This window comes from Mobula birostris, chromosome 21 (genome assembly GCF_030028105.1).
Source record: "Mobula birostris isolate sMobBir1 chromosome 21, sMobBir1.hap1, whole genome shotgun sequence".
In the NCBI taxonomy this organism is placed as follows: Eukaryota; Metazoa; Chordata; class Chondrichthyes; order Myliobatiformes; family Myliobatidae; genus Mobula; species Mobula birostris.
Genome location: NC_092390.1, coordinates 38,060,308 through 38,075,756, shown reverse-complemented (window position 1 = coordinate 38,075,756; position 15,449 = coordinate 38,060,308). Strand labels below are relative to the sequence as shown.

At 40.5% G+C, this 15,449-nt stretch overlaps 1 protein-coding gene across 4 annotated transcripts in view; it reads right to left on the bottom strand.

Annotated features, from left to right (window-relative positions):
• The window catches only part of LOC140185737 (myoferlin-like), a 267,873-nt gene that overhangs the window by 198,709 nt on the left and 53,715 nt on the right, over nucleotides 1-15,449 (bottom strand). For all 4 annotated transcript variants that reach the window (XM_072239327.1, XM_072239328.1, XM_072239329.1 and 1 more), the window contains exons 6-12: nucleotides 7,369-7,514; nucleotides 6,965-7,093; nucleotides 4,819-4,881; nucleotides 4,690-4,740; nucleotides 3,859-3,889; nucleotides 2,690-2,805; nucleotides 384-510 (exon numbers count right to left, since the gene is read on the bottom strand). In XM_072239327.1, coding sequence (XP_072095428.1) covers nucleotides 384-510; nucleotides 2,690-2,805; nucleotides 3,859-3,889; nucleotides 4,690-4,740; nucleotides 4,819-4,881; nucleotides 6,965-7,093; nucleotides 7,369-7,514 — 663 coding nt within the window. The remainder of the gene's footprint in view (nucleotides 1-383; nucleotides 511-2,689; nucleotides 2,806-3,858; nucleotides 3,890-4,689; nucleotides 4,741-4,818; nucleotides 4,882-6,964; nucleotides 7,094-7,368; nucleotides 7,515-15,449) is intronic.

Genomic DNA, 15,449 nt, shown 5'->3' with positions numbered 1-15,449 from the left:
GAATCTTAAACCCCATTTTGATTCTGAAATGCAAGAAATGAAGTAGGTACAGAGGAGATGTCAGGGGTAAGTTTTTTTTTTAAACACAGAGAGTGGTGAGTGCGTGGAATGGGCTGCCGGCGATGGTGGTGGAGGCAGAAACGACAGGGTCTTAAGAGACTCCTGGATGTCTACATGGTGCTCAGAAAAATAGAGGGCTATGGGTAAGCCTAGGTAGTTCTAAGGTAGAGACATGTTCAGCACAGCTTTTTTTGTGGGCCAAAGGGCCTGTATTGTGCTGTATGTTTTTCTATGTTTCTAGGCCACAAAACAGATTGATTGTACACGCACCATTGTCACCAAAGTTACCATAATCTCCCCTACAACCCCAAAATCCATCTTACTCTGTGGAACATCCTCTGCTCTGTAAATCTTTAGAATGAAAGTCGCCCATCGAAGAGTGAGGCCTGCAGGAAGCAACAGGTTGCTTTCAACGTCGTCCTCATCTTCATTCTGCACCTTATTCTCAACCTATTAAGCATCAAAAAAGAGAAAAAATTAATAGAAAAAAGAAACTTGCATGCAATTTTTGCTTCTTTCACAATCTTCATAGCATACCCCATTACGAGATGTTTCTGTGGAGAGGTGTGACACCAGCATCACCATAACCTCTGAGTATTTAATAACTTGTTCCCCCCCTCCAAAGTAGTTTGCTTTTATTACTACAAAACTCAGCTTGCAGTTTTATCTGATATCAGTCTTCCCATCACTCAGGAGTGTAGCGAGTATGCCAGGCTAAATAAAAATTGGTTTGGATCCCCTCATCTTAAATTACTCTTAAGTATTCTTTGCATGTATTCCTCAGTACCTTGTGGCTTCCAAAACATAATTAACATAGTGTCAAATTATTCCCTTTATTTCAAGACCATTTGTTGCTGTTGAAGAACTGAAAACAATGAAAATAATCATCTAACACATCCAACGTGTGGGTATATTGCCTAGACCACTTAAAATTTAGTTGCTCTTCAGTCACACCCATATATTGGAAGGTATAGTTATTATGGCATTTATCTTAATGACAAAAACGTGTAAAATTCAGTAGTACTGCCTGTTGATCTAGGTGAAAAAAAAGTAGATTAACGTACTTATCTGTATACAGTATTCTGGGTGCCATCTTAAACAAACCAGTGAAAGAGGTACATCAGAATGAGGAGTTTAGTAATGTCACAATATCAATTGAGCCATTCTGAATTTCTCAATTATATATTCCCATAGAATCTCATTTAGTGCTGTTCAATGCTATTTATTTACTTTTTGACATTCCCCATTCTTCTTCGTACCTACTGAATAAAGATTCCCATACTGGCACCAACTGCCAGTAGTGCTCTTACTGATTACTAACAATCATTACAAAATTCTAATTAGCCATTGACTGTCCCTCATTACATACGAGGCTACCTTCCCCACTTGCCCACCTTTTGTCAAACCTTGTCATCAGGCAGGAAATGTCTTTGAAAGAACTTGGTCATGAGATTCTGAGGCTCAGAGCTCAATGTAAATTTATTATCAAAGTACGTATGCAGACATCTCACCCTGCAAAAACTCATTTCAGAGAGGTAGCACCATCAATTTGTGGAAGACTCCTGGAACTTCCGGGAGAGGTGGGATGTCTGCAATAGAGTAGCTCCTTAGCAGCTGGCCAGCTAGTTTAAATAACGTTAGCTATGCTAATGAATGAATGACACCTGTTAAACTTACCTCAACATGTCTTTTACAGTCTTAACCCACCATGGGCAATAGAAAAGTCACTGTTGCAAACAGTGCAGCGAGCAACACTGTCATTATTTTGACCCCTATTAGGCAGGGGTACACTTTAGTATAGTCTGGGGTGACGTACGTTTTATATTTTTTTTTTGGAGCACTCTGCCATGGCGCACTTTCTTTCTCGTGCTCGCTCTCTATCATGCTCTCTCAAAAAAATCAATTTCTGGGATATTGTATATAATTTGCGGGCATCAGGGAACCACTCTTAATATGCGGGAGACTCCTGGAACTTCTGGGAGAGGTAGGATGTCTGCGTATGTGTCACCATATGCTACCTTGAATTTCAATTGCTTGCAGGCATTTACAGGAAAATAAAGAAATACAATGGTGGGCTGTATTCCAAGAATTATTATTATAAGAATTCTAATGAAAGATGATATTGTCCTGAGGTGGGGGTGGGGCGTGCCTTACTCAGATTGTCAAAAGTCACTTTGCCATGTTTGACTAGTTTAGAAACTGCAGCTGCTTTTCCCATTTCCTGGTGTCCAGTTTCAACTACCTTGAGTATATAGAGAACACGTGGGAAGTTCCGTCTCTCTCCCTTTGTTTAAGGCAAACAGCGCACATGACCATTGGGAAGGTATGCTCTGCGCATGCTTTTAACTAAATATATTTGTTGAATATTCAGCTTTGTAGTTTCTGTGACATGGGGAACATGAATGTTTAGTCAAATTTTTACTGTAAATAAATTATTAATACACCTACTCCCATCAGCAACTCCTGTCTCACTTGCCGGACCTGCGGACCTGATTCAACATTACAGATGCTTGCAGAGGTGCAGGTGATAGCTCATAACCACCAGGGGAGCTGTTGTGAATGTGATAAGCAACCTGAAATTAACTCATTGGCTAGAAACTGAATTCAAATGTCAACACCAAAGCATTACCGGAGGCTCATCTCCTGTGGCCAGGACAAATAAGCTGACTTTCATGTATCCCTTCGACCCTGTACTTGTATCTTCAGGATCATTAAGCAGGAGCCATTTTCTCAAAACAGCATGTCCTGAGGATAGCAAAAAAAAATTTACATGAAATATACTTATTCATCAGCACTCACACAACATTATTCAATAATGTAGCACGAAACAGAAGCAGAAAATGCATTAGTCGATGTTCACTCTGGGAAACATTAGTGCTAAAATCTTCATGAAACACTTTATGGACCCCAGTTTGTACAGTTCTCAGTGTGTATTATCATCAGCATCTCAGAGAGCAGAGAGGAGAATTGCACAAGAGATGCAAGCTTTCAATTACATAGAGACCAGAAAATCCTGGCCTGTTTGGAGCACAGGGGGATATTTGATACAAGGTTTCAGGGGAAAAAAAATTCTTAGCATTAACAACTAAGGTGAAACTTTCCCTTGGAAATAAGGTCCAGTGTGATTGGCCAAAGAAAGAGACACTTCAGTAAACAGTGATTTACAGTGCATTGCTTGACAAATGATGCAAGTAGATTCAAATCAATAATTCAAATACTTGTAAGAGGAAACTGAAAATTACTAAAAGGCAAAAGTCTGCATCATTAAAGGAAAATTCCAGGAGAGTGGGACAGTCCTAGAGAAATGTTACAATAGAGTCACAGAATGTTGCAACCATTTCTACACCATTCTGTAAATGCCTACAGAAAGCCTTCCTGCCAATGCCATAATTAAACATACAAAATACTAATAAATCTCTGGTCATTTGTAGCAATTTATATCATTTATAGCACTTTAAATACACTAAATTTTGTCCTTTTCCCCTTTCAAACTTAATGTTACTATCTAACACACACAAATGCTGGAGGAACTAAGCAAGCCAGGCAGCATCTATGGAAAAGAGTAAACAGTCGACATTTAGGGCTGAGACTTTTGGCTGTTTACTCTTTTTCATAGATGCTGCCTGGCTTGCTGAGTTCCTCCAGCATGTGTGCGTGTGTTAGAGTAGTAACATTAAGTTTGAAAGGGAAAAAGACGAAATACAGTGTACATAAAGTGCTTATCAGCTTTGTGAAAATGGATAATCAAAGCTCGCTTCTCCTTCCTCACTTCAATTTACAAAGAAACACACAACCTACCAGGCTCATCATATACATAACCGACGTCCAGCTGAAAAACAAAATATTTCATTTTAGGTCTAATTCTTCGCTTTGAAAACAATACAATGTTAACACCTAGGATTCACGTACTTCAGCCTGCACAAGCTAACAGGTCAACTTCACATGTAGGAGTACCTTACTTGCAATTTTACATCATCATGGTGATCTTACCATAGAGCTTAGCAAACTTCCCTTTCAAGTGTGGGAAGAGAATGGTTCTAATAATTGCAAGGATGCTGTAATAATATTAAAATAGACAGGACTATAAGCAATTACAAAGAATACCACAAGGGCTCAGAAATTAAACCGTGTCAAAAAGTTAATTAAAATGCATGGACAAAGTGAAACAATGATCTGAATTTCCAATGCACAGAATAATAAGGAACATATCCTTCACCTCAGTACTAGATCTCACACTCCACCTATGCTATATTCAAGTTTAAAAGAGAAAAAAAAAACAAAATATCCATTTTCATAAACGAGATCCTGCAGATGCTGGAAATCATGAGCAACACACACAAAATGCCAGAGCAAGTCAGACAGTGTCGATGGAGGCAAATAAACAGTGGATGTTTTAGACCAAGACCCTTCATCAGGATTGGAAGTCTGAAGCCTTTTGTGTGTGATAACTATTTTCATAATCCCAAAGTCCATCTTTACATGGTATAAACACAACATGCTACAATTCAGTAAATGTGAGATTTAGATCATGGTGGCATTTCTGAAGAGTTTAGCAGCTTTAATTGCTTGGTTTGTTAATGATGTTTATAATTTAAATCTAATAGCCAAGATACACAAGTAAATACTCACCTTGAATTCTCCCATTAGTGAATCTGATCGCAATGAAAATGAATTATACACCTAAAGAGAAAACAATAAGTTTAACTTGCTTCAAAAGCTCGGAAAAGTAAGTTCATGACAATTACAAATGAAACTTACTCTAATGTAGATGGATTCATCAAAGAGCTCCTCTGGTGAGCGATGTACATTGAAGAAGAAAACCTGTTAACACAAGAACATCAGTTACAACAGGGCACATTCGAATGAATGTTGAGCTGGGTTCTCAATAGCCAAACATGTATAAAATATATAATAATCCCAACTAAATGGATGTTTATCAACTGCTCTTAACATTCTGTGGGTGTGGTATTGCTTCATTATGTGCCATGTCATATGATGTGGGCGATCATGGTCTTTCCATGACCATGATTGTTCTTGGCAAATTTTTTCCTACAGAAGTTGTGTGCCATTGCTGCCTTCTTTACAAGGCAGCTGACCGCAACAATTATCAATACTCTTCAGAGATTGTCTGCCTGGTGTTAGTGGTCACATAACCAGCCCTTGTGATATGCACCAGCTGCTCATATAACCATCCACCACCTGCTCCCATGACTTCACGTGATACCGATGGGGGAGCTAAGCAGGCACTTCATCTTATTCAAGGGCGACTGGCAGGCCAGTGGAGGGAAGGAGGGATGTACCTCCATCCAAACACCCAGTGGTATCTACCTCCAGCCTCTTCTCCAATATCAATATATCTGGGATTGTCTATGTCTGGAAACTTAATTGGACTTGAAACCCATAAGGACTGATATGCTGCTGAGACCAGCTTGCATCCTGACATCGCCATAAAGATTTTCTACCAGCTCCAGTTCTCTATTATAAACACAAAAGATTCTGCAGATTTTGGAAATCCAGCATAACACATACAAAATGCTGGAGGAACTTAGCAGCTCATGTGGCATCTACAGAAAGGGATAAACAGTCGATGTTTCAGCCTGAGACCATTCATCAGGTCTGGAAAGGAAGTGGGAAGAAGCCAGAATAAGAATTGGGGGGGGGGGGGCGGAAATAATGCAAGCTAGATGGTGATAGGTGAAGCCAGGTAGGTGGGTGGTGGAAGAGGGACTAACTGCAAACACCATCCTTTCCCTTCCTGATGAACGGTCTTGACTATGTATTTCTTTCCATGGATGCTGCTCGACTGCCGAGTTCCCCTAGCACCTTGTATATGTTACTCACTAACTATTAACCTGATAAACAAGAGTTCCAACAAACATAGTCATAGTCATACTTTATTGGTCCTAGGGAAATTGGTTTTCGTTACAGTTGCACCATAAATAATTAAATAGTAATAAAACCATAAATAGTTAGATAGTAATATGTAAATTATGCCAGGAAATAAGTCCAGGACCAGCCTATTGGCTCAGGATGTCTGACCCTCCAAGGGAGGAGTTGTAAAGTTTGATGGCCACAGGCAGGAATGACTTCCTATGACGCTCTGTGTTGCATCTCGGTGGAATGAGTCTCTAGCTAAATGTACTCCTGTGCCCAAGCAGTACATTATGTAGTGGATGGGAGACATTGTCCAAGATGGCATGCAACTTGGACAGCATCCTCTTTTCAGACACCACCGTCAGAGAGTCCAGTTCCATCCCCACAACAGCACTGGCCTTACGAATGAGTTTGCTGATTCTGTTGGTGTCTGCTACCCTCAGCCTGCTGCCCCAGCACACAACAGCAAACATGATAGCACTGGCCACCACAGACTCGTAGAACATTGATATCTAGATGAAAGTGATCAACTTGACTGGTATCCTATAGGTTTCCTCTAAACATTTACTCACTACACCATTGGTTCACTGTAAAGTCAACAGAATCAACCTGTTGCCTTTCTCATCAAGCTCGCTGGCAGATGTTTGGACCATCAGCAGATGCCCTCCGCGTTCCACATAAATTCTTGGGTTTAAATCCTGGCACTTAGTATTTATAACAGCAGTCTGGGATTTCCACATGAATAATTAAAATGTCACAAAATAACCTGCACATCTCAGATGCCAGGGCTTTATATCATTATTTTGCACATGCATGTTCCCACCAATCATAGTTAATATTGGAGAGAGACATTTCAAAAGGAACAATGGGAGAACACTTCATAAGTGCTATGGGATCCTTTACCACTAAGACAGCAGGATTGCTATAGGTCAGTCTAATTACTCGCTCCAATAAGTACAAATGCAAGCAGGAAAAGATCATGCAACCTCATCAAGCTGGCTTCTTCAAACTCAAGTAAAGATTTATGTACCTCATTGAAGTGGGGGTTGTTTCCTCTTCGAATCCTTGTTCGATGAGTTTCATTGCAGACAGTCACTTTAACTACAGGCTTTACGTTATTACCTGGCAACTGACGTGCTGTAATTATCCTCACCCGAATCTGAAATACAGCATAGCAAATTGGGTGCAAGAAGTTGTGCTTTACACTTATTGTACAGACACAAAATTGTGAACAAAAATAAATCAGTTATTAGCCATTTCATTTCCAAATGGACAGCTGTTGTAAACAGTCTAAATGAACTGCTGTGTTGCAGCTTCTACACGTTTGACATTCTCACACTTAATAGATAATGAAGTGGCAAGTGGCTCCATCAAGACAAAATAAGATTTTATTGCCAGAGGAAAATAAATGCTATTTATACTCTTCCAAAATACCTGGAAATCCTGAGGTTTGTTGGATAGCAACCTCTTACTTTTCTTCCTCCGGGGCCTTCTCACTCTTGGAAGGGCTGGTGTACCAAGGGTTCCTGTAGTGCCTCCAGGCCCTGCACCGCCCTCCACATCTTCTTCATCGCCTTCTTCTGCAAACAGCAAGATGCCCACTGAGAACTCAATCATGTGCGTACACCTACCCCAGTGAACGTTTAGAAGGAAGCAAGTCTAAGTTCTTCCAGGGACCTGCATTCTATCAAAATGCACTCATAACACAATGAACCACAACCTTGAGGTGCTCTGTAAAATGGTCATTTGCACCAGGCAGCCCAACTACAAAGGCTCTGATAATCAATGCTTTTACAATTCAATTGTTTGCCATTAATTGGGAACTCAGCAAAAATGTAAAGGCTACCCAAGCATCAATTTCCTATTTAGCTTTATGAAGATAATAGTCAAAACCAGGTAGCACTTACGGTATTTTCTATTTTTTAAACCAGTAATATTACTTGTTTTGAATGGAGATTTTGGGAGGGTTCACTCAGCATCAGCAGCACAGAAAAACTATTAAAACCATAAGACAGGAGCACGCAGCCCAGTGAGATCGCTCAGCCATTCAATCATGGCTGATTTTTTTCCAACTCCAGTGTCCTGCCTGTTCCTTGTAACCATCAACCAATTAAGAACCCTTCAATCTCTGCCCTAAATACACCCAACATCTTGGTTTCCACAGCCTTCTACGGCAATGAATTCCACAGATTCACCGCTCTCTGGCTTAACAAATTCCTCCTCACCAGTGAAGAGTTTTGAGAAAGCAGTGCACTCTTTCCCTTTAGGAATATCACTAAATTAAAAAAATATATTATTATGCATAATTTGTTGAAGAACTCACGACATGTGGAAACAAAATAATCAGTGCTTGAAACCATTGGGAGTAAATTCGTGCATTGGGTATCACCAACTAAATTTCTAGTTTCCCAAGAATGTAAGCAAGAAATATAAAATTTACCCACAGCACTTTTAAACTTCTGAATGTACTCCATGTGATCAAAGTAGCTGACACACTGAAATGCCACTGGGCACAGAGGGAAATTATAAATAAAAGATTAGTTAAGAGAATGAATGCCAGTATTTATGGATCTTAGGATGAGTGGATCCTGAATTGTGGTATTTGTAGGAGGTTGATCACATGCGACACATAACTGTAGTTCCCTTATCCCGAGGCTGGGCTCTTGGATCCCATACATTCCTGCTATTAGAAGCAACCTCTATATCCAGTCCCTCTATTCAGGTCTTTCTGTATCTCCTAATTTTCAATAAAGATACCCCCTCATCGTTCTGAACTCCATCAAGTATGTGCTCAAGATATCATTGCACCTCGTATGTTAAACCCTTAATTCCTTGGATAATTACCGACCCTCTCCAAAATTGCTCACAATATTCCAAATGCAGTCTGAACAATGCTTTAAAGACTCAGCAGTCCTTCCTTGCTTTTATCTTCTAGTTATAGCCTCTCAAAGTGATTGGTACTGACTCAACTTGCTTCACCTTGAGAGTATCTTGAACTAGGACCTTTTGCACCCAATTTCTAAATATTCCCCATATCATTTAGAAAATAGTGCATGCCTTTATTCTTCCTACCAAAATGTATAAGCCCACAGTTCCCCACATGCCATTTCTTTGCCCACTCTCCCAATCCATCAAAGTCCTTCTGCAGATTCCCTACCTCTGAGACACTTCTTGTTCCTCCATCTACCTTGGTATTACATGTAAACATGACCACAATGCCATGAGTTTGTTCAACCACATCATTAATATCTTAAGAGAAGAGATGCAGTTGCAATACTAAACCCTGCAGAACTCCATGGCTCACCAGCAACCATCCTAAACAGGACACCTTTATGTCTCCTTTGATTTCTGCCAGTCAACCAACTCTTCTATCAATGCCAGTACCTCCCCTTTAACACCATGGGCTCTTTAACTTAGTTTTCATGAACTTGTGACAATGTTAACTGCTTATTACTAGCTTTTCTTCTACTGTCCCATTTTGAAGGCAGCAATTTTAGCAGAACTGCATTTGCAGCAGTGGCTCAATTGGCTATTGAGTTTGACCATTTCAGGCCCAGTCAATTAACATGGCATGCCGCACTTTGCTGTTTTTAGAAGAGTGGGACACAGTTCAGATGTCATCGAAGCAGTTAGATTTGCTCAGGATGATAAAACACAGGTCACTGTTCACTGAAAAGCCTACGTATTAATTCTTGGAGATACCTGCACAGGTGCTGATTCATTACTTGTTCGATGAATTAGTGCAGCACTTCCAGACAGATATAGATGAAATAGAAAACATGGACAAAGGAATAACTCCAGAAATTACCACTGGTTAAATCCATTCTACCAGGACCCAGCTAGAACTAACATCCTTGAAGATTATTTAATACTGACTCTTTAAAGTCAAGACAGATGGTCAGCTAAAATAGGTTGCAATTTTTCTTTGTCAACAGTAAAAATTACAAAAAGCTCACGGTTCACTTGCATTACCAGTGACACACGTCTCAACAGTTTTAGAGGATTGACCTGAGAACATCATCCCCAATTCAGAGGTTTCATGTTACATATTTTAACAGCACTGTCACATTCTTAAGTATTTCCTTCTTAAATTTGGTCTATTGCAAGGAACAAACTTTAGGACAACAGTGAAAACTATTTCAGCAGAATTAAGCTTAAAGGTTTAAAAATATACTATTACGTAGCATTTTTTCGAGAGGCCATGAGACATGGAATCAAGATGATCAGTGCTTGAAAGCCTTGGGCATAAGTTGATGCATTGGGTATCACTAGCTGACTTTCTAGTTTCCCAGAAATATAGGTCAGAAATATAAAATTTTCCCACCGCACTTTTAATTTCTGAATGTACTCCATGTAACCTGCTGAAATGCCACTGCCCAAAGAGGGAAATGATAAACAGTGAAGATTAGTTAACAGAATCCAGGTCCTGTGTCTCTCTACACCCATGACTACGTTGATAGGCGCAGCCCAAATGACATCTATAACTTTGCTGATGACACAACGGCTGTTGACAGAATCTCAAGCGGTGACAAGGAGCCATGCAGGAATGAGACAGATCAGCTGTTTGAATGGAGTTACAATAACAGATCACTCAACACTTAGAAGTGTGAAGAGAAAAACACCTGCCATACGAAACAACAAAAAATTATCAAAAATCCAACAAATTGATTGTGGACTTCAGGAAGGCAAAATTGAGGAAACACACACCAGTTCTCATTCAGGGGGGTTAACTGGGGAAAGAGTGAGCAGTTTCAAGTTCTTGGGTGTCGACATCTCTGAAGATCCATCCTGTGCTCAACAAATTGATGAAATTATGAAGAAGGCATATCAGCAACTTTATTTCAGGAGGAATTTGAGGAGGTTTGGTATGTTCACCAAAAACTCCAACAAACTTCTACACATTGACCATGGAGAGCATCCTAACTGGTTGCATCACCTTTTGGTCTGGTTTGTGCAGTATCAGAAAAAAAAACTGCAGAGGATTGTAAACTCAGCCAGTTCCATCATGGGCACTAACCACCTTAGCATTGAGGACATCTTCAAAAGGCGATGCCTCAAAAGGCAGTACCCACCACCAAGGGCCCCCGTCACCCAAGATAGCACATTTCTTACTGCTACTACCAGATAAGTGGTACAGCAGCCTGAAGGCACATACTCAATATCTTAGGACTAGCTTCTCCCCCTCCCCCTTCAGATATCTGAACGGACAATGAACCAACCCATGAATACTACCTCACTATTTTTGCATTACTTACTTAGTATGATTTGCTGCTGCAACACCACAAATTTCACAACATTCGTTAGTGATATTAAACCATATTGTGAGAAGGAGTGCCAACAGTAGTGGATCTCAGCATGAGTAAAATGAGTGGAGCATGAATTGTGACGAATTGTGACATGCCATACAGAATTTCAAGAATGCACTGCTTTCTCAAATATCTTCAGTTAACCAATGTCCAAAGCCTTGTTCTCGCTTTCCAAGATCTTATTTGAAAGAATAAAAACAGTTTACCGATTAAGTGTATCCAAACTGTATACAGTAAAGAACACCTAGAGCTGTCCAAATACACAAAATACCATCTCCACTGTTACTTTTGAAACTGGAATTTTTAGTCACTGGTCCATTCCATAAGTTTGCTGTCATAATAAGCATGCTTATAATTGCTCAGTTAATTATGTATAATGTATCCCAATCCTAAAATACACTCTAAAGAAGTTTCAGAATCAGAATTATTACCACCGGCACAAGATTTAGGCTAGGCCTGGAACAATGTAGCACCCAGATATGCTTCCTATCTGCTTATTAGCAAATAAGAGTGTATTACAAATGGTACATTACCGCAAGCAATGTCATTAAGTAGAACGAAAACCAGATGTCTCAAATATTAATTCTGGATTTTTCAGTTATAATAATGAAACAAGATAATGCCATCTCTCCATTTCTCCCATCCCTGCAGCCTTCACATGGTTATTGGGAAGTCACAAGGTCCACTGTCTTCAACAGCAAGTCAGCATTTACTGATTTTTCTAAAAAGGCCACAAGTCACAGAAGTAGATTTAGGCCATTTGGCTCAGAGTCTACTCCACTCATGGCTGATTTAGTTTTCCTCTCAACCCCATTCTCCTACCTTCTTCTCGTAAACTTCAACGCCCTTACAAATCAAGTCCTATCAACCACCGCATTAAACATACCCAATCACTTGGCCTCCACAGTCATTTGAGGCAATGAATTCCACAGATCATCACCCTCCGGCTGAAGAAATTCTTACTCATCTTTGTTCTAAAGAGGTATCTGTCTATTCTGAGGCTGTGCTCTGGTTCTAGACTCTCCCACTATTGGAAACATCCTCTCAACTTGCACTTTCTCTAAACATTTCAATATTCAATAGATTTTAGTGAGATCCTCATTTTTCTAAACTACAGTGAGTACAGGCCTAAAAGTAGCAAAATGCTCCCTTTCTCATTGTAGAGGATGGTGAAGGCCTTCTGAATGGATTCTGATGTGCTGCCAACTAAAAGTATAATGCCATACACTTCCAACAAGTCTGGGCACATCTTGTCCCACAGCCAAGTACAATTTGGCCACCCACAAAACTTGTTTTTCTGAGACTTTTATTCATTTCAAAAAGGAGTGGATAGAGCTTGTTAGATCCTCCTGGGTCAATGCCTGCTCCAGTCTCTGCCCCATGATCTTATCCAACACCCGTGAGATGGAGGATGCAAAGTTCTGTGCTGTCTATGGCCTTCCCTTCATCCAGGCATGCCGAGGACTAGCAGATTCCGTGTCTCTGTGCTTGCCTGTTACTCTATTTCCTTGTCTTGACACTGTAAGTCAGAGTTCCTTCTGATAAAATGATACCCACTCTAGATCAAAGATGATCAAAAGCAGCTGCTGCATGGTTTTCAGGGAACTAATGCTATTCTGTCAGACCTTCCTCACCTTCTGAACATGCTTGACTGTGAATACTTCTCAGCCGTTTTTCCATAGAAGCCAGGGAATTCAGGAAATAAAGTAGTGACATGTTTACATCAATAAAAAGTGCTGCCAGCCTTGAGACACAAGCTGGCTAAACTCTTAGGGCCTGAACAAGCATAGTCTGGGATATTTTGGGAAGCACAGGAACAAGTTGCTGGAGAGCACGGTACAGAGCTCCGTGTCTTCCTTAGCCAGAGCCAGGCAAGATACCAGAAGACTGGAATGGGGCTAATATTGCACATTTAAGGGTTGTGAGGACAATCCTGGGAACTGCAGGCCAGTAGTGGGAACGTTACTGGAGGGGATTCTGATAGGCAGGTTCTATCTGCATTACAGATTGTCCGCAGCGGCTTTGTGCGTGGGTACTAGTATCTCAAATTTCTTTTCAGGTTTTTGATGGAGGTGGCCAAGAAGAGGACTGACTAAGGCAGGGCAGTAGATTATGTCTGTGCAGAGTTTGATAAAGTCCTGCATGGAAGACTGGTGTGGAAGATGAGATCACAATGGGATTCCAGGGGAAGCTAGCCTGTGATAGTGGAGGACCTCTTTTTCAGAATGGAGACCTGTGACCTGTGGTGTGTTGCAGGGATCAGTGCTGGGTTGCCTGCTGTTTGTCTATATAAATCAATGATTTAGATGAAAAAGTGGGTTGCATGATTAGCACGTTTGCTGCTGGCACCAAAATTAGCGTGGCGGACAGTGAATGTGTTTGTCTAAAGCAGGGGTTCCCAACCTGGGGTCCATGGCCCCTCGGTTAATGGGAAGGCTACATGGCATTAAAAAAGTTTGGGCACCCCTGACCTAAAGTTACAAAGAGCCTGGGTCAACTGGGAAACTTGACAAAGGAATATGGCAGATTGAATTCAACTTACTCAAGTGCAAAGTAATCTATTTCAGGAAGTTAAACCAGATCAATGTATACACATTAAATGTCAGGGCCCTGGGGAGCATTGTAGATCAGACGGACCTGGGTGCACAAGTACATAGGACAACAAAAATGACAACTTAGGTAAAAAAAGGGAAATGAAGGCTGCATTTGCCAGACTTGCATTCATCGGACTGGCATTGAGCACAACATTTGGACGTTGTTACAATCTACAGGATGTTGGTGAGACTGCATTTGGATTTCCATTCTATAGGAAGGACGTGATTAAACTAGAAAGGGTGCAGAAAGGATTCACATGGTGTTGCCTGGATTGTGAGACTTGAATTAAAAGGAGAGAAATGGATCGGGTGGCACCTCTTTATCTCTCTGGGAGCAAAGGGACATAAAGCTATAAGATGCATAAATAAAGGCTAGAGACACAGACTTAAGCTAAAGGGGAAAGATTGAAAGGAGACCTGAAAAACAAATTTTTCCCTAACAATCAGTGTGGTGAAAGTATAGGAGGTGCCAAGGGAGGAGTTGTAGAAATGGTGATGGATGGGAAAGGTTTGTAAAGCTATGGGCCAAATGCAGACAAATGGTACTAGATCAGGAAGGTATCTTGACTGGCACTGCTGTGTTGAAGGGCCTGCTTCCATACCGTATAACTCTGACTCCAACGCCATTGGCAAAGCTCCTGGCTAGCACTTATCCCATGTTACACAGCGGCTCAGATCTCTCACAAGTGATTTTTTCTATTTTGTCAGTGACTCAGTCAAAGATGCACTTTGGTCTGCTCAAAATTTAGTCTTCTCATGCTAGTGCCCACAAACGACTGTGGTCCAGAGGAACATTCCGAGCTGCAGGAGTACATATTGGTGGATGCTCTGGGCCTTGGAACAGACACAAGTGCCTGTGGAAAAGGACCACAGCACAACATATTGACACCACTGAACATTAAGGGCTAAGCCTGTTTATTGCACAAACGAAGCATGGGAGATGCTTATTTAAAAATAAAACATTAGTGCTATTGATAAGCGAACATAGTGAGTTGCTTCGTATAATGGATGGAGTTAATGACATGCATCGATTGCATTTACTTTTTAATAGGAAGAACATTTTTTTTGGAAAACACTTACTGGAAAGGCTAAACAGGAAAAAGAAAAGAAAAACATGCTCTGGTCTGCATGTTCTCAAAAATTAAAATAATAGTGTTTAAGAAACAGTACATAAACATTACATCAATGAATGTGACTATCATTACATGAGCAAGACTACAGAGTAAAGCTTTAATCCCTCTGCAGTCTTTGTAGGAGTGGAAAATTAATGCACCTGAAATTAATCCAGTTTAAATGTTGATTCTGAAATCTCAACATTACTGGCTGTGTCTTTAAAAGTACCAAAGCAGACATTAATCAGCCTGTCAATAAAAAGAAATCACTTATTTATTCACTGATGCAGGATGGTAACAGGCCTTTCTGGCCCAACAGGTTTGCACTGCCCAATCACACCCATGTGACTAATTAACCTTCCTTGGAAGGGGGAGAAAACCTACACAGTTGTGGGGATGATGTACAGCACAAATTTCTTACATATTGCAACGGGAAATATGATTTGCAAATATCACAGGTCCTGAAAACCACTGTACACTGAGCATATTGCATACCTAAATGA